This window comes from Pelmatolapia mariae, linkage group LG16_19 (assembly GCF_036321145.2).
Source record: "Pelmatolapia mariae isolate MD_Pm_ZW linkage group LG16_19, Pm_UMD_F_2, whole genome shotgun sequence".
NCBI lineage: Eukaryota > Metazoa > Chordata > Actinopteri > Cichliformes > Cichlidae > Pelmatolapia > Pelmatolapia mariae.
Genome location: NC_086241.1, coordinates 32,937,036 through 32,957,757, shown reverse-complemented (window position 1 = coordinate 32,957,757; position 20,722 = coordinate 32,937,036). Strand labels below are relative to the sequence as shown.

The window sequence follows — 20,722 nt, the reverse complement described above, 5'->3', positions numbered from 1 at the left end:
TACCACGGGGCCTCTTCCGTGGAGGCATGTTGGGTTCTTGTTCCGTCTCCTTTTCAGATTCTTCTGAGGAGGTATCAGTGGCCTGCTGGACAAATGAAACCTCTCCTCCATCAGAATCTGCTATGTCCATTTCCTGAAGCAAGGCCAAAGCCTGTTGCGTGGAGAGGTTCTTCCTGCTTGGCAGTGATACGGAGGCCATCCTGATGTGCGTTCTCAGAAATGCGAACAAGAAATCATTCTCCCGCCTGGGTCAGTCTGTGCTGTAGTCAAGCAATGCCACTTCCTCACATACACAGTGACAATGGAACAATGGAAGATCTGTGCTGAGAGTCAAGGAAGGTGTGAATGTGTGTCTTTTATATTTGCAGGTCAGTCAATGTGTGGGATATTTTGTATAGGTACGGCAGGCATTTCTGAAAGTTGTAACACAGAGGTTTGGCCTGACTTGGATCTGAGCAACTCTGAGTGAGCAAATGCAAATGTGCCAGGCCTCAAGGATAATGGGTGGTTTGCACAACAAAAGCTGGAGGAGAAACGAGCTGACGACCTGTGAAAATCTCAGCAGGGGTGCTTAACACCTCGGGACTTGCACCAGAAAATAAAAAACCCAGTAATTCTAGGGGGTGTTGGGTTTAGGGAGGTCACGCAAATTTGCGCAGGTTTAGTAAATCTAGTGTTAATAATACTAACATTTAATTCAAGGTTCAATGATCTTTTTCTTGAAAAATATAGGCAAGAGGGAAAAATATACAGAAATCAATAAACTTTCTAAAGGCTTAAAAGGCAGTCATGATTTCGGAGCGTTAACACTATTCCGTTACTGGGACGCTTAGCAAGTGCAGTGTTTCCACCAGCACCAGGTCCTTGCCAATAGAGCCATAGACCAGGGATTTAAAACCTGTCAGACCAACCTGAGCACCACCTAGGAAAATCTATAATTTAATGCCCCACACACGGATACTGGAGTGCTCATCAGGATCTCAAAAGGAGACAACGCTGGAGGCCAACTCCAAGGCAGTCTCACAAGTTACCATCAAGTGTTAAATATACCAAGGTGATGGACTGTCCCACTGCTGTTGTGCATTTGCCTCTGTGGCAGGGTGTGTGGCTCAGCTGCATGGGAGGGGTGGAGCAGTGGAGGCTGAACCACACAGCTGTTCTTCATCACCTGGTCATGCCTTTCCTATTATTTGCCAAGACCTGTGGTGTGGAGGGAAGAAGGCAGCTGGAAAGCTGCTCTGATAAAAGCATGAAGGACACTGAAAATAAAGACTTGCAACGCAGTGTGCTTCGGGTCCTTATGTTGTAATCCCCTCAATCAGCTCTTTTCAAAAAGTTAATATGGATATAAATTAAGAAGTTTAGTGTCCATTAGACACTTCTGGAACATGGATGGCATCAAGCTGCATGCCAGGAGTGAGCAAGACTGATCCACCTCACCAGGATCTACAGTGAGAACATTTGGATGTCATTTGGACTGGATAAGTGTAGCTGAATGGCTGCAAATAGAGGGAAGGTAAAGGGTTGGAGCTGTCCATAAGAAGACTAGTAGACATACAGGAGAGCTACAAGTACCTGGGTGTCTCACAGACCCACGGGAACCATGATGAAGGTGCAAGGTCAGCACAGCCAAATACCTCCAGAAGGAAAGACAGGTGCTGGAAAGCTAGCCGAATGGTAGAAATAAGAGCCAAAGAGGCAGAGGAGGAGATGGATGCCATCAGTGGCATCTATTTCCTCAAAAGAACTCATTACAATGCGTGGAGGTCTCCACACGAAGTCCAAGACCCCAAGGGCAAGGATTAGAGCCAAAACATGAAACATCCACAAATACATCACCCCCAAGATGAGCCATTCCAAGAGTGCCTCAGGCAACTGAAAACAGAGGGTGATGAGAAAGAGGAAGAGGAATGACCAATCCCCTGCATGGGATGTACTATCGACAGACAAAGGAAGTGCCTGACATCAAGAAATTCTACCAGTGGCTAGAAAAGGCAGAGCACCTGATCCACAGAAGCAGGAGTCTACCACAGCCAACAGGACCCAAGTTGCAGGTTGTGCAAAGGTGCCCAGAGAATATCCAGCACATGGTAGCAGGATGTAGGATGCAAGCTGGGATAGTGTCTCCACTCGACAGCAGCAACCGGGCCTTGTAAGGTTGGTGAAGAGTGTGTTTATTGAAGGACAAGCACTGTGGAATTCCCAGTACCAGTGTCATTGTGAGTTTTTGACTGTCCTGCTGAGTTTTCTGCCTCCTCCTCTCAACCACTGAATACAACCCATGTTACAGCAGCCAGCCTTGAAAAAGCAACCAGTCCCTGAATTAATTCAGAGTGGCGTACAGACATGATGTAATAGTGTGACAATGTGGCTTTAACTGTTTTTAAATGAAAATTTAAAGTAGGATACATGATAATGTGTTAAAATATGCAGTCTACAACATTTTTACAACACACATTTTGCTCTATGGTGTTATTAAAGGCCATTTCTAGCTCTTCAAACTGGCTGCTCATTTTATACACTCTGACTAGTTCTGACTAGCTTCACCTCAGAGGTGGGGACACTTGTTTCATTTGTCTAAAAACATAACAAATATGTAATGCCACAAAAACATACAGCAAGTATGTAAGGCCCTTGGCCTTAAAATAATGTTTACTTGCTTCCTCATCAGGTGTTTTGACCTGTAATGGCAATGTACATTTCCAGTAGAAAATCACCTGCAATCCCACTGAAATTGTGACAACATGCTAATTTGCGTCAAATCGCCTTTGCTAACCCTTTAGCAAAATACGAGTCTTTATGGGCTGTGACATCCAGAACACAAAAACTAATTACAATCAAGAAAGCACTGGAACACACTAGGAGCATGACACAACTGACCTTAAAGCTGAACACAATTCAAACTGAGGACACTGCAAGTAAGACTTTGTAAAACAGGAAACAGACAGAATTACATCACCTCTAATAAAAACAGAAGCTGGAACTAAGCACTAAAGACTCACAATACTAAAGAAACACATGAAGTAAAAGTGAATCAAACAGAATACTTCGATGTAAAAGACCCAGAACCATGACAGCTGCGAGTTTTACACTGGACAGAGTAATGTTGAAATGTTTTGGGCACCTGTAACTAAAACGTGTTCCTTGTGGTATTTGTTTGGTGTTGAGATGTACTCTTAAGCCCATTAGATTTGCAGGGGGTTTGCATAACTATACTTATACATACAGTACATTTGACAGCTCACCTCATTTTCAGGTGTAGGAATCATTCCTGGTGTGATTTTTGGTTTGTTTGTGCACTCCTAGTTTTTTCTTTAACTGGTTCAGAAAAAGAACCCTTTTAATTGTGTTTGTTTTTTTAAAAGATGTCATGTTGATCTGTTCGACTCACCTGATGTAGTAGTGGGACAGAGGCATGTTCATATCCTGGCAAACCCCTAGTTGTTCTGGGTCAAGCAGCTGGCATTCTGGAGACTGCAGGTAGCGGGCAAATCCATCCAGACCCAGCAGCCCTCTCTCCTTGCCTTGGGCAGAGGGCTCATAACGCCTCAGTAGTTCCCAGCAGCCCTCAGTGGTAGCCAGAGACAAACCCTGCTCTGTCTCCAAGAAGAGTCGGAGGTCCTGAGGGTCCAGACACTCCCGGTCTTTGGACAATTGCACCATTAGGAAGTAGACATCTGGCCGTGTGCAAAGCTCGCAGAAGGCTTCCTCAAATTCCTCACATGTCACGTGGGAGGTCAGCTTTTCCTTGCTGCGCTGGATCTCCTTGAAACGGAGACGCACCTGAGGAAAAACAAAGAGGAAGTGGATGAAAATAGGAAAGTGCGGACAGTTAATTAAGCAAGAACTTCAGTTATTATGCCTCATTCATTCAGTGAAGTTGGCAAAGAGGATTACATTTTACTTGTCTTTTTTCATTAAGGATATTAAAGCGAGCCACATTCAATTATATAACACAATGTAGCCATCGTTTCTGTCTACTCTGAATTCTCCTTTCTGTATCTTCTGTGTTCTCACCCATGTGTGCCAGTGCAGACATTTATATTCTCTAAGTTTCCTAGCTTAGTCTGTGTGTAAGCAAAATAAGGCACGAGGCAGGAAAAGGGAGAGGGAGCTGTCCTGCATGAGGCAACAGCAATCCAAAAGAAAAAAGCAGAAAGCCACAAATCCCTCATCAAGAGGGATTAAATGTCCTATTGCTCCAATTAATGTTATTTGGAAACACATCACTTAGCTGTGATTGTAGCTGAACATGTCGTTCTGAAATGCAGTCCTGATTGCAAAGAGCTTAAATGATGATGCTGTTTTTTACAATGCGTAGGTTCTGTTAATGCACAATATCTCAGCAGCTCTGGAGGTTAGCATTATGGGTATAAAACCTAGAGCAAATCGTTATGACAGAACTCAAAAGTTCCAGTTATTTCTGAGTCAGTAAGCTTTGTGTAACAGCCTCCTTCTCAACTTTCTCTGTTCAAAGATTTAAATATCATCAGGCTCCTTATTTTCTGTTTAATTCTGCAGATTTAATGTGCAACACAAACACAGTAGAGTTTCAGTTTTAGTGAACAGCAGCTGTGGTTTTTCTACAGTTTTGACCCTCACTTTCCTAATAGTATAGCCAACAGTTATGGAGCAATATTAGCAGTCATCTGATATCATATCCTTGATTATAGAATCAAAATAATCCTCTCTTTTTGCTAGGTTTTTGGTCTCCACCAACTTCCAAAGGAAATCTGGCTCTTGTGCTGGTCTGATGTCTGAAGGCAGTCTCTAACTCTGTCTGTCTAGCTGGAGCTTACTGTTACTCTTAACCCTCTCAGACTCAAATTAAGTTTTCGTTGCTAATGCACAACCAAGTCCTGCAGTGGTACTTCTGAGTAAAAAAAACTCATAAAATATGTATGTGGGGTAATCAGGTTGTTAGTTTTTAACTGTTGCAAATCGGCAACGCCTGCCTCGAGAGGGTTAAGTCGAAGAAAATACAGCTTCAGATAAGAATACATTTATGCACTGGTGGTGCTTCATATCTAACACTGCAAGTCAAGTTTCTGTGGTATTACATATTTGTCACCTTGGCCTCCTTGATACCAGGGCACAGTTTACAGATGTTGGCGACTGCTACGTCCTCTGACACGATCCCGTAACCATCTTCATCGACCTGGGCAAACTCTGCTGTCAGCCACTCGCTCCTCATCTTGCTTCCCAGGCTTCCTTCAACAGCCACCCCCCCTCCTTCACCTGGTCCTCCTCCTGCTACACCTCCCCCAGCCCCTCCTACGATGGAAGGATGAGCCAGCAGGTAACGAAGACCTGTTACCCAGATGTTGGCCACATCAGCTGACAATGCCACCAAGTCTAGAGACTGTAGGGAAACATGGATAACTGGTTTAATGGCTGGGTGTACACTAGTGATTTTCTTCGTTTATATGTTTATACACAGATGTTTTGACACTATTCTTCTGCTGACACACATTTCTTTTTCCATTCTTACCTGGTAGTCATCTCCATGTATGATAGAGAAGGCTGCTTCTTCAGCCAGATGTTCGGAGAGAGGGCCATTGTGGAGGAAGGTCTCGGTGCTCTTCCCAGTGCGGACCTCACGAATGCTGGAAACGTCAAGCCGAGCCCGGTCTCCATCTTTCTTGGATGGCTCCCAGCGTAAGCAGCTCAAGTCTGGATCCAGTGTGTAAAAACGACAGTAAACCCTAGAATTGGGCCGGATCTTCTTCAGTTCACACCCTCCCTGCATGAACGCCAAACAGTCGGCTGCACTGCTGACCTGGAAATTAAAATCACCAAAAACACGTTACTGTCCACACGTGAATTTTCTTTATTCCAGACAAAATATACTTTCAATTTATTGGAATATGTCCTATTAATGTCTCTGTGTCGGATATTAATCTGGTAAGGAAAAGGAAGAAATTGTTAATCAGTTTCAGATGCTTTGGTGTTGATAAAATTAAGAACTGATGCACTACAGAGGCAACAAGGACGCAGAACAGGAATGGTTTTACAGGTGGAGACAGCTGACATTTATCCCCCCTCGACTTTTATGTTTCTTCACTGGTTTTGCATTTAGCTGGGTTAGTTTCGCTACTGGTAGAATGAGGCCATACCTCAACCCTACAGAGGCTGCAGCTCCTTTCTCCTTATGTGCCATTGGCAGGTTTGCTGTGTCTCCTAGCACGGTCAAAAGAGCATGGAGGATATAGTAGGAGGCAGCCAGTTACTCTAGGAGAGCTGGACAGATAGGAGACTGGTCCTGCTGAAGGGTTATGGACGTATCAGCAGCACCAGTATCAGCTGCTTTGTGCAAGGAGGAACAGGAAGAGCACCACCTGAGCTAAGTTCAATAAGGTCTCACATCTGTCCGCTCCCAGGTGCTGCCAGCTAAATCTAAGCCTTATCACTCCCACTTTCCCACGCTGTAAAGTTGTTTGTGTCCAATCACCTTCTCCCGGCCTTGCTCTCCCTGCTCTAATCCCTTTCACAGCTGGGGTTCTGTTCCGCTGAGATGGGCCAAACACCTATCTATACTCTGTCTCTCAATAAATCATGTTCATTCTTTGTAATGATCTCTTCTTACTGAAATGACCTCCAGCAGGACACTGGTGTGAAAGTCTGTGACCAGACAATCAAAAAAAGACTTCATGATGTCCTCTACTGGGCCGTGTGTCTCATCTATGAACTTCGTTTGTTGTCTTCCGTTTTTCCTCCTGCCTCCCAGCTCCATATTCAACACCCTTTGTCCATTATACCCATGATTCCTCCTCTGCACATGGCCTCTCTAACTTTGTCTCCTAACCACTCAGCCTGACCTGTTACTTATATTCTGTCTTGCTTCTAATGACTTTCATTCCTCTTCTCTCCAGTGCATACCTCTACCTCTTTGGGATATCTTCCACATTCTCACTATTCTTACCACAGATCATAATGTCGTCTGCAAATGTCTTAGCCCATGGAGACTCCTGCCTGACCTCATTAGTCAACCTGTCCATTTTCACTGCAAACAAGGAGATCTCTGATGCAGTCCCACCCCCTCTGTCACTTCTTCCACCTCCCCTTTGTCTTGCTGTCCTCACACATGTCTTACACACCCTCACATACATCCCTGCCTCCTGGATTTATTCAGCAGTACTACAGTTGGTACCCTATCATATGCTTTCTGCAAAAAGACAGTGCAACACCTCCTGAACTTCTTTCCTTCTTGATCAAAAGTTGGATATGTAATGCTCTTTCGTGGCATAAACTTCACGATTTAACATGAAATCATTTCTAAATGTAATACTAATACAGTACAGTAGCCTAACACGTTTTTCTGCTTTCCTACAGAGCAGCAGCATACCCCCCCCCCCCTTTTTTTTTTAAAAATGGTACCCACATCTGTAAGTCTCCTTACTTTCATTTTCATTCATCTACAGTAACATCTTCTAACTGTGAGTGATGCAGTTGACGACAGCCAGGTTAGGTTTGATGTTTTCACACAGGAGTGTTGCTGCTTCCTTCTATCGGCTCATCATAACAGCTACAACATCAGTTGCAACACCAGCAAATTTATGGCCCAGTGTGTGGCTGAGAGTCACTAGTGGCAACCTGCCCTTGGCTCTGGTACAGCACAATGTGTCTCATGTAGACGGCAATAGATTTGATATTTATCACCATTATTGCAAACAGGTGGCATATAAGTGCCTACTTGAGCCAGTTCAAGAGAAAACTAATAGCCATCTGACTGTCTGATTGCTGTATAATCCCTGTTTTATCGTGGTCTTGGCACACCAAAGTAAATGTGAAGACAGTGACTGACTGAGTGGTCAGGCAAGGAGATCACAAGTTGACTGCAGTCTCCAGGCATTGTTTTCCCTAATGTAGCTGTAATCTAACTTCCCTGGAGATAATCAGAATTCCCTTTAAGATTCTGCTTAATCTCTGTGAAACTGATTTTCATCATTTATTTCCAGTTTACCTTCTTTTCAGAGGGCATACTACTGAAGGACACCGTCTTCTTCCTGCCTCCGCCCACCTTTTGCACTGAGGGGTCCTGAAGAAAGACAAAGACAGACCGGCTGAAGGTCAAAATCAGAAGCATCAACATGCAGGATGTACACAGTCATAAAACCTGGAAAATTAGGATTGGGAGAAAAGTCCCTCCTGATACTCCTGATATTCCAGGGAAAGGTGGAAAATCTGTTTTCCTTTCAACAAATCTGAGGCATGGCTTTAGAAAGACCTGGGACATGAAAAATATTCACTGGTAGGAAAATATTCACGTTTTGAGCATTTTGAGCAGTGGAGAGGCCGAGGGCAGCAGAACTAACATAGAAATACTGTTTTTTCCCTTTTGTTACAACACACACACACACACACACACATACCTGTTTTGAGCCCTGCTGGGATTTTGAATTCCTGCCTCTGTCTTTGTGTCAGACTGATTGGCAAGTTCATGTGCAAATGTCATTGTTTACTTTCATTAGAGCTATTGCAAGGAATTTTTAACGAAGGTCCCGACAATGGCTTGTCACGGATTTCTAATGAGCTCTAACCACTGGAGCTAAAATGATAGCAGTAATTGCAACTGGCATGGAGTGCAGAGTTGGCCACCTCTCTGCTGTACACTTCTTTACTTTGGTGCTCAACCGGCAAGTAGTGCTTCATTTGTACACATACAATATACTGTAACAGAAGTCTGCTAATAGTAACTGCTCTTCTCCTTAAATATTGGAAATACACTCGCTTCATTGGGTAAGCCTATTCTACTGCTCGTTACCTGCTCGTCAACATTGCATGGCAGCAATTCACTGACTTAAATAATAATAATAATAATAATAATAATAATAATACATTTTATTTGAGGGCGCCTTTCAAAAACCCGAGGTCACCTTACAACAACATTAATAAAAGAAGCAATATGTCTGTGAAGGTTCTCAGTCATCCAGGTCATCGTAGTCTAAGGAGCTTGGAAAGAAAAGCGTCTGGACTTCTTTAAGTTGCTTGAAGACGTTTCACCTCTCATCCGAGAAGCTTCTTCAGTTCTAAGGTCAAATGGCCGAGAGTCCCAGATTTAAACCCAGTGGGAGTATCCCCCCAAAGAGGGACAAAGGACCCCCTGGTGATCCTCTAATCACATGAGCCAAGGTGTGAAAGCGGGTGTGGGACCTAATCAGCCAGGGTTTCGGGTGAGCTCATTGTTAAACCTGGCCCCACCCTATCATGTGAATTCCTGAGGTCAGATGGCCCAGAATGTGAGTGGGCATTAAGGCGTCTGGGAAGGGATCTCAAAACTGGATTATAGATGGCAGACAATTGGTGTCGTAAACCACCGCCTCTGTTCAAAGATGGTCGCTCACAGTGGACATAGATGGCCTCTTTCACTCCTCTTTCAAACCATCTGTCCTCTCTGTCCAAAATGTGAACATTGGCATCCTCGAAAGAGTGACCTTTATCCTTAAGATGCAGATGGACTGCTGAGTCTTGTCCCGTGGAGGTGGCTCTTCTATGTTGTGCCATGCGCTTGTGAAGTGGCTGTTTGGTCTCTCCAATGTAGAGGTCTGGGCATTCCTCGCTGCACTGTACAGCATACACCACGTTGTTAAGTCTGTGTTTTGGAGTTTTGTCTTTCGGGTGAACCAGTTTCTGTCTGAGTGTGTTGCTGGGTCTGAAGTACACTGGGATGTCGTGCTTGGAGAAAACTCTCCTGAGTTTCTCTGATACACCGGCTACATAGGGGATGACAACGTTGTTGCGTCTGTCTTTCTTATCCTCCCTCGCTGGTGTCTGATCTTCTTTTCTGTGCCTCTTTGCTGACTTTATGAACGCCCAGTTGGGATAACCGCATGTTTTGAGTGCTTCCTTTACGTGTGTGTGTTCCTTCTTTTTTCCCTCAGGCTTAGAGGGAACATGTTCTGCCCGGTGGTGTAGGGTCCTGATTACTCCAAGTTTGTGTTCCAGAGGGTGATGGGAGTCAAAGAGGAGGTACTGGTCCGTGTGTGTGGGCTTCCGGTAAACTTCAATGTTGAGGTTGCCGTTTTCTTCAATGTGCACAGCGCAGTCTAGGAAGGGCAAGCAGTTGTCCTTTGTGTCTTCCCTGGTGAACTTGATGTTTTTATCCACGGCGTTAATGTGCGCAGTGAAGGATTCCACTTCTTGTGTTTTGATTTTGACCCAGGTGTCGTCTACATATCTGTACCAGTGGCTGGGTACTCTTCCTTTGAAAGAGCCAAGAGCCTTTCTTTCCACTTCCTCCATGTAAAGGTTGGCTACAATAGGTGACACGGGGAAGCCCATGGCACAGCCATGTTTTTGTCTGTAGAAACCCTCGTTGTACTTGAAATATGTAGTGGTGAGGCAGAGGTCTAACAGTGTGCAGATCTGATCGGGTGTGAAGTTGGTCCTGTCCTCCAAGGAGTTGTCTTCTTGTAGTCGTTTTCTGACAGTCTCCACTGCCTCCGTGGTGGGTATGCAAGTGAAGAGTGAGACTACATCAAAGGACACCATGGTTTCATCTGGATCCAGGGTAAGTTTCTCAACCTTGTCGGTGAAGTCGGTGGAGTTCTTGATGTGGTGTGGGGTGTTCCCCACCAGAGGTGCAAGGATGGTAGCCAGGTGTTTCGCAGTGTTATAAGTGGCTGAGTTTATGCTACTGACTATGGGTCTGAGAGGGACACCTTCCTTGTGGATCTTAGGAAGTCCATAAATGCAGGGTATGGCATCCCCTGGATAAAGGCGGTTGTTACGCCCCCAGTCTAGGCGGGTGGAGACGCACATAAAGGTTGGAAGAGAGAGAGACAAATACCCGCCCTGGTTCCCAAGCCAAACATCCGAAACCAGTTGTGAGTAAAAAGGTGATTTTATTAAAGGTGATGAAGCATAGCTCCAGGGTGAACCCAGGCCAAAACAATAAACAAAACCAACTAAATCCCACCAGAGAAAACTAACTAAACCCTACGAAAGAAACAAAACAAACAAATGACAATATTAACCCTCGCTCCCTAACCCGGAAAACAGGAGAAAACTTGTTCCAAAGAAAAAGGCGGCTCACCCCTTCTGCTTCAGCCTATGAGTGCCTAAGCACTAATTTAACACACTAGGAGCTGCTCTCACCGAACACGCTCACACAAATACACAACAAAAGGGAAAAGCTGGAAACCAGGGCCAGGACCGCGTCGGCTGTCAAACCGCTTGCTCACTTCTCTCTCTCTCTCTCCGGAGCTGTCAGAGCGGCTTTTTAAACGTGGGCACGTGTTCCACGGGCCAATCAGCTGCTCGCTACTCTTCATTAGAGGATGGACCTGCAAAGAGTCTAAAACACAGTAGAGAGACAGAACAAGACAGCACACAGTGGTCATATGGCCGCAGCCGTAACACCCCCCTTCCCAAAATCAAAGACATCGCCCTTATAGATGTTTTGACATTCACGTTTAAAGGAAGGTACGGGACAGTGCATCCGCCAACACATTCTCTGTCCCCTTTTTATGGCGGATATCCAAATTGAAATCTTGCACCAGAAGAGACCATCTCATAAGCCTTTGGTTCGAGTTCTGCATACGCATTAGGAACACCAGGGGATTGTGGTCGGTATAGACGATCACAGGCGAGGGGCTGGAACCGACATACACCTCAAAATGCTGCAATGCAAACAGCAGAGAGAGGGCCTCTTTTTCAATCGTGCTATACCTTCGCTGATGGACATTGAATTTTTTCGAGAAATAGCCGATTGGGTGATCCACACCATGTTGGTCTTCCTGTAGCAATACGGCACCTGCTCCGTTTGCACTGGCATCCACCTCTAATTTAAAAGGGCGTGCAAAATCAGGGGCAGCCAGCACTGGCGCACTGCACAAGAGCGCTTTAACAGCCAGGAACGCACTCTGACACACAGAAGACCACGCAAAAGGTTTCAATACACTAGTGAGGCTAGTGAGGGGTGCGACCACTTCCGCGAAATTTCGGCAGAAACCCCGGTAGTAGCCCACCATGCCGAGAAAACGGCGGAGCTCACGCCTAGTACGAGGGGCAGGGAAGTCCAGTATGGCCTGGATTTTGGCCAGAAGAGGGCGCACTTGGCCCTGACCCACCTGCTTCCCCAGATATGTCACCATGGCTTTACCGAAATCACACTTGGCGAGATTGAGGGTAAGGGATGCCCTTCCCAAGCGATGGAACACGTCAGTGAGTGTTTCTATATGCTCCGACCAGGTGTCTGAATAGACGACAATATCATCTAGGTACACTTCACACTTGCGAACGCTTCCCAGCACAATGTTCATGAGTCGTTGGAATGTGGCGGGGGCGTTACGCAACCCGAAAGGCATGACAGTGTACTGCAGAAAATGGTCAGGAGTGACAAAAGCAGAGATTTCGGCTGCACGTGATGTTAGAGGAACTTGCCAATAGCCCTTTAACAAGTCCAGCTTAGTGACAAACTTCGCAGAACCGACCCTATCAACACAATCTTCCATTCTGGGAAGAGGATATGAGTCAGGCTTGGTCACGCTGTTCACCTTCCGGAAATCTGTACAAAACCGTGGGGTCCTGTCCGCTTTAGGCACTAGGAGACACGGGGAACTCCACGCGCTAGAGCTAGGAACAGCAAGACCATTTTCCAACAGATAAGAGACCTCTGTCTGGAAAAGAGCACGTTTAGTGGGATTCACCCGGTAGGCATGCTGCTTGATTGGAGGATGGCCCCCCACATCGATGTCATGCTCCAGCACGGTAGTACAGGATGGAGTGTCCGAGAAAAGATCAAGATGATTCTCAATCAACTGACACACGTCATCTCGAACATCATCATCTAGATCTGTTAGATGGGACCCGAGGTCATTTAGGATTTCAGAGTTTCTGAGACGTGCGCAGCCCTCCGCACAACCGAAAACTAAATCATCATTTACGGGGTCATACCGGGCTTCTAAACCTGGCACCCCCACAGTCGCAACTGTTGACACACCACCAGCAAAGTAGGGCTTCATCATATTAATATGACACACACGACACTTTTTCCTTCGCTCTGGGGTGTCGATGACATAATCCGTATCACTCAATTTGGCCTGCACTGTATACGGACCACTGAACTTGGCCTGGAGAGAAGAACCAGGGACTGGTAGAAGGGTTAAAACCTTATCACCGACCTCAAATTTCCTTTGTACAGCTTTCTTATCAAACTTTCTCTTCATCTTGCCCTGCGCTGCCACGAGAGCATCACGTGCGATTGCACATGCTTTATGCAAACGCTCTCTAAAAGAACTCACATAATCCAACACATTTTCCTTAGGAGCATCTGTGTCGGACAAGAAACTCTCCCTGAGCAGTCGCAGCGGGCCACGCACCGTGTGACCAAACACCAGCTCAGCAGGGCTAAATCCCAGCGATTCCTGCACACTTTCCCTCACCGCTAAAAGGAGCAGCGGCAACCCCTCATCCCACTCCTTTCCAGACTCAAGGCAGAATTTTCGCATCATGGATTTCAAGGTCTGGTGAAACCGCTCAAGTGCACCTTGAGACTCTGGATGGTAGGCACTGGATTTTTGATGTATAACACCAAGTGACTGCAAAACTTGAGCAAAAATCCTAGACATGAAATTAGAGCCTTGGTCGGTTTGGACAACTTTTGGTAACCCGAACGTAGAAAAGAAAGTCACCAACGCCCGAACAACTGATTTAACCTTAAGGGTGCGCAATGGGATCGCTTCAGGAAAACGTGTAGCAACGCACATCAAAGTCAAGAGGTACTGGTGGCCAGATTTTGTTTTAGGAAGTGGACCAACACAGTCAATGAGTATGTGTTCAAAAGGTTCCCCTAAAACTGAAATAGGGTGTAATGGAGCGGGTGGAATGACTTGGTTAGGCTTACCGCTAATCTGACAGGTGTGACAAGAACGACAATACTTAGCAACGTCACTCTTCAGTCCTGGCCAAAAGAAATGGCGCAGAATGCGATGGTAGGTTTTCCTAATACCTAGATGTCCAGAAAAGTTGTCATGGGCAAGACTAAGCACTTTGTGTCGGTACTGTTGAGGCACCAGAACCTGCTTAAACACATTCCAGGTACGCATCAACACATCATCCTCAACACTATACACACGGGGGTACTGGTTGCTAGAGTCGGCAGCTGAAAAGCAACCCACCAGAGTCGGGTCACTGTGCTGTGCCAAAACAAAATCCTTCTTGTTAACTCCTAAAGGCAGTTGAGTCGCCACTGATGGACTAATAGACAGCATCGCCTCAGAGTCGCCCATTAGCGGGTCACAGGTTTTAGATTCAGACTCCGGCTCACCACCAGCGCAGAGAAAAGAATCCGACAAATCAACGTCGCCATACCTGCGCTTGTGCGCGCGAGTTACTGCGCAGGCAGGAAAAACAGAGTGGGAGCGCTCCGCAGCAGGGTCAGATATCAAAGTATCAGGCACAGGATTCTCAACCACTCTCGGGGTGAAAAACACTTTCCCATTTGCTAAATCGTTCCCCAAAATCATCGCAACACCGGGCACTGGCAGATAATCGCGCACTCCAACCGTTACCGGACCCGAAACGAGCGGCGATTGGAGAAACACCTTGTGTAGCGGTACTCGCAACACATCCATTTTCACTCCCCAGACAAGAGCATCCGAACCACAAAAAGAGTCACCAGAAAAAGGTAAAACACCCCTCGAAATGAGTGTCTGCGCAGCTCCGGTGTCACGCAAAATCGTAATCGGCACCCGATCCTCTTCTTTTCCGTTTAAAGAAACAAATCCTTCCGACACAAAGGGACGGTAGCTGTCATCAAAACTGTCACTCCTCACTTCATTGTCAGGTGAAGTGGAAGCAGACATAGAGCGAACAAAACCAACCCCTTTCGGCTTCCTTACAGTGTGAGCCTGCTCCTTACGCTGTAATGATGGACAAGCAGCGACGAGGTGACCGATTTCATGACAATAAAAACATTTGCGGTCTGACACAGGAATGGCAGCAGAACGTGTCTGTCGCTTAGGTGAAACCCTATAACTTTTGGCATGATGTGTCGGGGAAACGCACTCACGGCGTGCTGTCGAAAGTGATGCGCGATGAGTTAACACAAATTCATCGGCAAGAACCGCGGCTTTAGACAGTAACTCCACCTTCTGTTCATTAAGGTACACCACAATACTTTCAGGGAGACATGTCTTAAACTCCTCCAACAGGATCAACTCCTTCAGCTCGGTAAAGGTCTTTACTTTACTGGCAGCCAGCCACTTATCAAATAAGACAGCTTTCTCACGTGCAAACTCCACAAATGTTTGTCTGTCGGACTTGCTACAGGCACGAAACTTTTGCCGATAAGCCTCCGGGACTAACTCATAAGCCCGCAAAATAGTGGCTTTGACAACCTCATAATCCAGACTGTCAGCAATGGAGAGACTCGCACAAACCTCCTGCGCTCTTCCTACTAATTTGCATTGCAACAACAGACTCCAGACATCCTTTGGCCATTTTAAAGTGGCAGCGATGCGCTCAAAAGCAGTGAAATACGAATCAACCTCTCCCTCCCTAAAAGGAGGTACCAAAACAATTTGCTTGCTAGCGTTAAACTGGTCAACAGTGGAAGTGTTGGGGGCTGTACTTACAGGGACGGGAGCAGCGTCTCTCGCTCGAGAAGGATCCAGCTCCATAGCTCGAATGCGAAGATGCATGAGCTCGACTTCCTTAGCCTTAGCCTGCAGCTCCACCTCCTTCAAGCGAAGGGCAAGCTTAAGATCCTCCGTCACCAAACCCGCCGCAACATGGCCAATCGGGTCCAACATAGGAGACTGAACGGCGACAGGAGCTTCCGCCTCCGACGTCGTTCGCCCCTTGGAAGGTTTCGGGACGGCCCCAGCAGCTTCCGCCCCCGCTGCCGTCTCCAAACTCCCAGACCCCCTCGGCGAAGTTTTAAGCCTCCCAAACACACCCCCATCCACCAGTTTCTCTATCAAACATTGTTTAATTTCAGCCTTCTTAGAATGCAACGGAACATCCACATTGAATAAATTAGCCACTACTAACAAATCTGCTTTTGTGCACCGCTCCAACTTTTCAACAGAGGGCTGTTGCGCAAAATCATCCATGTCAAACATCATCACGAACAAAGCAACAAGGAAAAACACACCTCTGCAGACAACTAACCGCATCCACAGCCGCTCACGCGAGGGCCGCAAAAACTCGCGCCTCACGCTTAGATGAATAAAACTCCCCGTCACCCCACACACCCCAAATGACGCTTCCCCCCACCGCAAACGCAAAAAGGAAACGAACCAACCAAACGAACGAAAAGGGACGAGCCCCCATTTATGTTACGCCCCCAGTCTAGGCGGGTGGAGACGCACATAAAGGTTGGAAGAGAGAGAGACAAATACCCGCCCTGGTTCCCAAGCCAAACATCCGAAACCAGTTGTGAGTAAAAAGGTGATTTTATTAAAGGTGATGAAGCATAGCTCCAGGGTGAACCCAGGCCAAAACAATAAACAAAACCAACTAAATCCCACCAGAGAAAACTAACTAAACCCTACGAAAGAAACAAAACAAACAAATGACAATATTAACCCTCGCTCCCTAACCCGGAAAACAGGAGAAAACTTGTTCCAAAGAAAAAGGCGGCTCACCCCTTCTGCTTCAGCCTATGAGTGCCTAAGCACTAATTTAACACACTAGGAGCTGCTCTCACCGAACACGCTCACACAAATACACAACAAAAGGGAAAAGCTGGAAACCAGGGCCAGGACCGCGTCGGCTGTCAAACCGCTTGCTCACTTCTCTCTCTCTCTCTCCGGAGCTGTCAGAGCGGCTTTTTAAACGTGGGCACGTGTTCCACGGGCCAATCAGCTGCTCGCTACTCTTCATTAGAGGATGGACCTGCAAAGAGTCTAAAACACAGTAGAGAGACAGAACAAGACAGCACACAGTGGTCATATGGCCGCAGCCGTAACAGCGGTGATATGTGAGGCGGTCGATGATTTTGTCCCTTTCAAGGTCTTGAAGGCAAGCTATAACTTTCTTTTTGTAGCTGCTTGTGGGGTCTCGCTTTAAGGCTTCGTAGGTATTGTTGTCACTGAGGAGAGTAGTGATCTTTGTGTGGTAATCCGTTGTGTTTAGGACCACGGTGCACCTTCCCTTATCCGCTGGTAATATAGTGATGTTGTGGTCTTTGCTCAGGGAAGCGACGGCCTTCTTTTCTTGTAATGTGAGGTTAGACGGAGGGACTTTGGCACTGGAGAGGGTGGCTGAGACTTTCATCCTGATTTGCTCTGCTTCTGTCTGTGATAATTTGTTGATCCGTATGGCAGTTTCTGTGGCTGTGATGAGGTCCACTATGGGCAACTGTTGCGGAGCAATGGCAAAATTGAGAAACACCTTGCTACCATCCTTGCACCTCTGGTGGGGAACACCCCACACCACATCAAGAACTCCACCGACTTCACCGACAAGGTCGAGAAACTTACCCTGGATCCAGATGAAACCATGGTGTCCTTTGATGTAGTCTCACTCTTCACTTGCATACCCACCACGGAGGCAGTGGAGACTGTCAGAAAACGATTACAAGAAGACAACTCCTTGGAGGACAGGACCAACTTCACACCCGATCAGATCTGCACACTGTTAGACCTCTGCCTCACCACTACATATTTCAAGTACAACGAGGGTTTCTACAGACAAAAACATGGCTGTGCCATGGGCTCCCCCGTGTCACCTATTGTAGCCAACCTTTACATGGAGGAAGTGGAAAGAAAGGCTCTTGGCTCTTTTAAAGGGAGAGTACCCAGCCACTGGTACAGATATGTAGACGACACCTGGGTCAAAATCAAAACACAAGAAGTGGAATCCTTCACTGCGCACATTAACGCCGTGGATAAAAACATCAAGTTCACCAGGGAAGACACAAAGGACAACTGCTTGCCCTTCCTAGACTGCGCTGTGCACATTGAAGAAAACGGCAACCTCAACATTGAAGTTTACCGGAAGCCCACACACACGGACCAGTACCTCCTCTTTGACTCCCATCACCCTCTGGAACACAAACTTGGAGTAATCAGGACCCTACACCACCGGGCAGAACATGTTCCCTCTAAGCCTGAAGGGAAAAAGAAGGAACACACACATGTAAAGGAAGCACTCAAAACATGCGGTTATCCCAACTGGGCGTTCATGAAGTCAGCAAAGATGCACAGAAAAGAAGATCAGACACCAGCGAGGGAGGATAAGAAAGACAGACGCAACAACATTGTCATCCCCTATGTAGCCGGTGTATCAGAGAAACTCAGGAGAGTTTTCTCCAAGCACGACATCCCAGTGTACTTCAGACCCAGCAGCACACTCAGACAGAAACTGGTTCACCCGAAAGACAAAACTCCAAAACACAGACTTAACAACGTGGTGTATGCTGTACAGTGCAGCGAGGAATGCCCAGACCTCTACATTGGAGAGACCAAACAGCCACTTCACAAGCGCATGGCACAACATAGAAGAGCCACCTCCACGGGACAAGACTCAGCAGTCCATCTGCATCTTAAGGATAAAGGTCACTCTTTCGAGGATGCCAATGTTCACATTTTGGACAGAGAGGACAGATGGTTTGAAAGAGGAGTGAAAGAGGCCATCTATGTCCACTGTGAGCAACCATCTTTGAACAGAGGCGGTGGTTTACGACACCAACTGTCTGCCATCTATAATCCAGTTTTGAGTTCCCTCCCCAGACGCCTTAATGGCCACTCACATCCTGGGCCATCTGACCTCAGGAATTCACACGACAAGGTGGGGCCAGGTTTCACAATGAGCTCACCCGAAACCCTGGCTGATTAGGTCCCACACCCGCTTTCACACCTTGGCTCATGTGATTAGAGGATCACCAGGGGGTCCTTTGTCCCTCTTTGGGGGGATACTCCCACTGGGTTTAAATCTGGGACTCTCGGCCATTTGACCTTAGAACTGAAGAAGCTTCTCGGATGAGAGGTGAAACGTCTTCAAGCAACTTTAAGAAGTCCAGACGCTTTTCTTTCCAAGCTCCTTAGACAAAAGAAGCAATAGTACAAAAATACATAAAATAAGTTAAAATTGCATAGCAGAACTTGACAACAGGCAAAATCAGCACTAAAGCGAATAAGCCAGTTTGAACAGATGTGTTCAAACAGGTCGTGTTGACTTCAGTGTTGACTTTAGTCAACACGACGGCTAAATTTCAAACCCAGCATCAGAATGGGAAAGAAAGGTGATTTAAGCCAGCGGTCCCCAAACTTTTTTGTTCCACGGACCGGTTTAATGTCATATTTTCACAGACCGGCCTTTAAGGTGTCACAGATAAATACAACAAAATAAAATGATACGACCAAGACAAAAACTGTGGTATATTGTAAATATAACATTAAACGCAAATTTGCTGTGTAATTGTGTAACTTTATTTGCAGCGTCCTCCTGAGATGCACCAACAACATTGAGAGTAACATCCTCCTCTCTGCCCCTTAATGCTCTCTGGTCGCTATGGTAACGCGTAAATGTTTCTTTCAAAGTAAGACACAAAACTACAACACAGGAAAAGACCCAGGGAAACCGAGTTAACGATAAAAACCCTGAAAACCATAAATTTCACACCTGAGCCTCATCTCTCGCGGCCCGGTACCAAACGACTCACGACGCTGATTTAAGCGACTTTCATATGAAAGTAAAACTGAATTGAACTCAACACCACAAAGAAATAGCAGATCCTAGATTTTACTCAGTAGCAACTGATTTAGAAACCCTGATCCTAACATTATGTAGCTGAAGAATGGAAAATATCACGGTGTAGCTACAGTCAGCTTTATGTAATATTTCACAATGTCATCTTTACCTGTAAGCACCCTTTAAAAATGTTTATTATTGGCTTGTTAATACTGAAATATAAAAGTCGTCAACTATCATATGAAGCACCTTTTCAAATAATTGTAGCAGGCAAGGAATCCTTTGCTCTTGTCTCAAAAAGAAACATTACTTTTACTTGAGTGTGTTTCTTTTGGAATATTGCTCTGATTTTTACAAATGATTTTTTCTTTGCAGGAAAAAAAACAGGAGGCCACTACACAACAGAGAGATAAGGACAGGACAAACAGAGCAGTGATTACCTCTGAACAAAAGAAAGGGAACAAGGCAGAAAAAGAGGAAGAGTTGAAATCGTTGCCTCGTCCTATTCGGTACACAAACATACATTGATTTCCAATTCCCATATCCGTACACCTCCCAGTACACATAGAGACACGGATGAGCAGCAAGGTCAGAGTTTTAAATGAGAGCTTGTTTGTCTTTATTCACTTTACTGTGCCACAGAATGTCTTTTTCATTACATTGGTCAGCAGAGGCCGGACAGAAGAGCTTACAGAAAGCAGGTCAGTGGGTATTTAGGTGGACAGATCAGAGTGGGGAGTGGCCATAGACTGCTTCTCTTTGACTGTGCTAGTGATGCTCTGGGGCAGTATGGACAGTTGAGAACATTGATGTTGGTAGCTGTCGTTACTAATCCGGCATGTGCACGTTGCGAGACTACATGTTTCCACTGTCACTGCATGACACAGAGGCCGTCCAGGAAAGTAAGGCCACGTCCTTAAAAAAAGCCTTTAATGCAAAGTCCTGTTTGGCCTCAAAAGACCATCTATCAGCTATAATCCACCGTCTGCATTAAGCTCTCCCTTTTGTTTGACTTCACCACACTTTTTAACTCAGATGTGATCACTCTCACTCTCATTGTTGAGTAACTGCCAGGGGGAAG

The 20,722-nt window shown here is 46.1% G+C and overlaps 1 protein-coding gene across 1 annotated transcript in view; it reads right to left on the bottom strand.

Moving 5' to 3' along the window:
• The window catches only part of plcl1 (phospholipase C like 1), a 144,776-nt gene that overhangs the window by 39,661 nt on the left and 84,393 nt on the right, over positions 1-20,722 (bottom strand). The window contains exons 2-5 of the mRNA XM_063498311.1: positions 7,964-8,038; positions 5,492-5,779; positions 5,072-5,362; positions 3,392-3,783 (exon numbers count right to left, since the gene is read on the bottom strand). Coding sequence (XP_063354381.1) covers positions 3,392-3,783; positions 5,072-5,362; positions 5,492-5,779; positions 7,964-8,038 — 1,046 coding nt within the window. The remainder of the gene's footprint in view (positions 1-3,391; positions 3,784-5,071; positions 5,363-5,491; positions 5,780-7,963; positions 8,039-20,722) is intronic.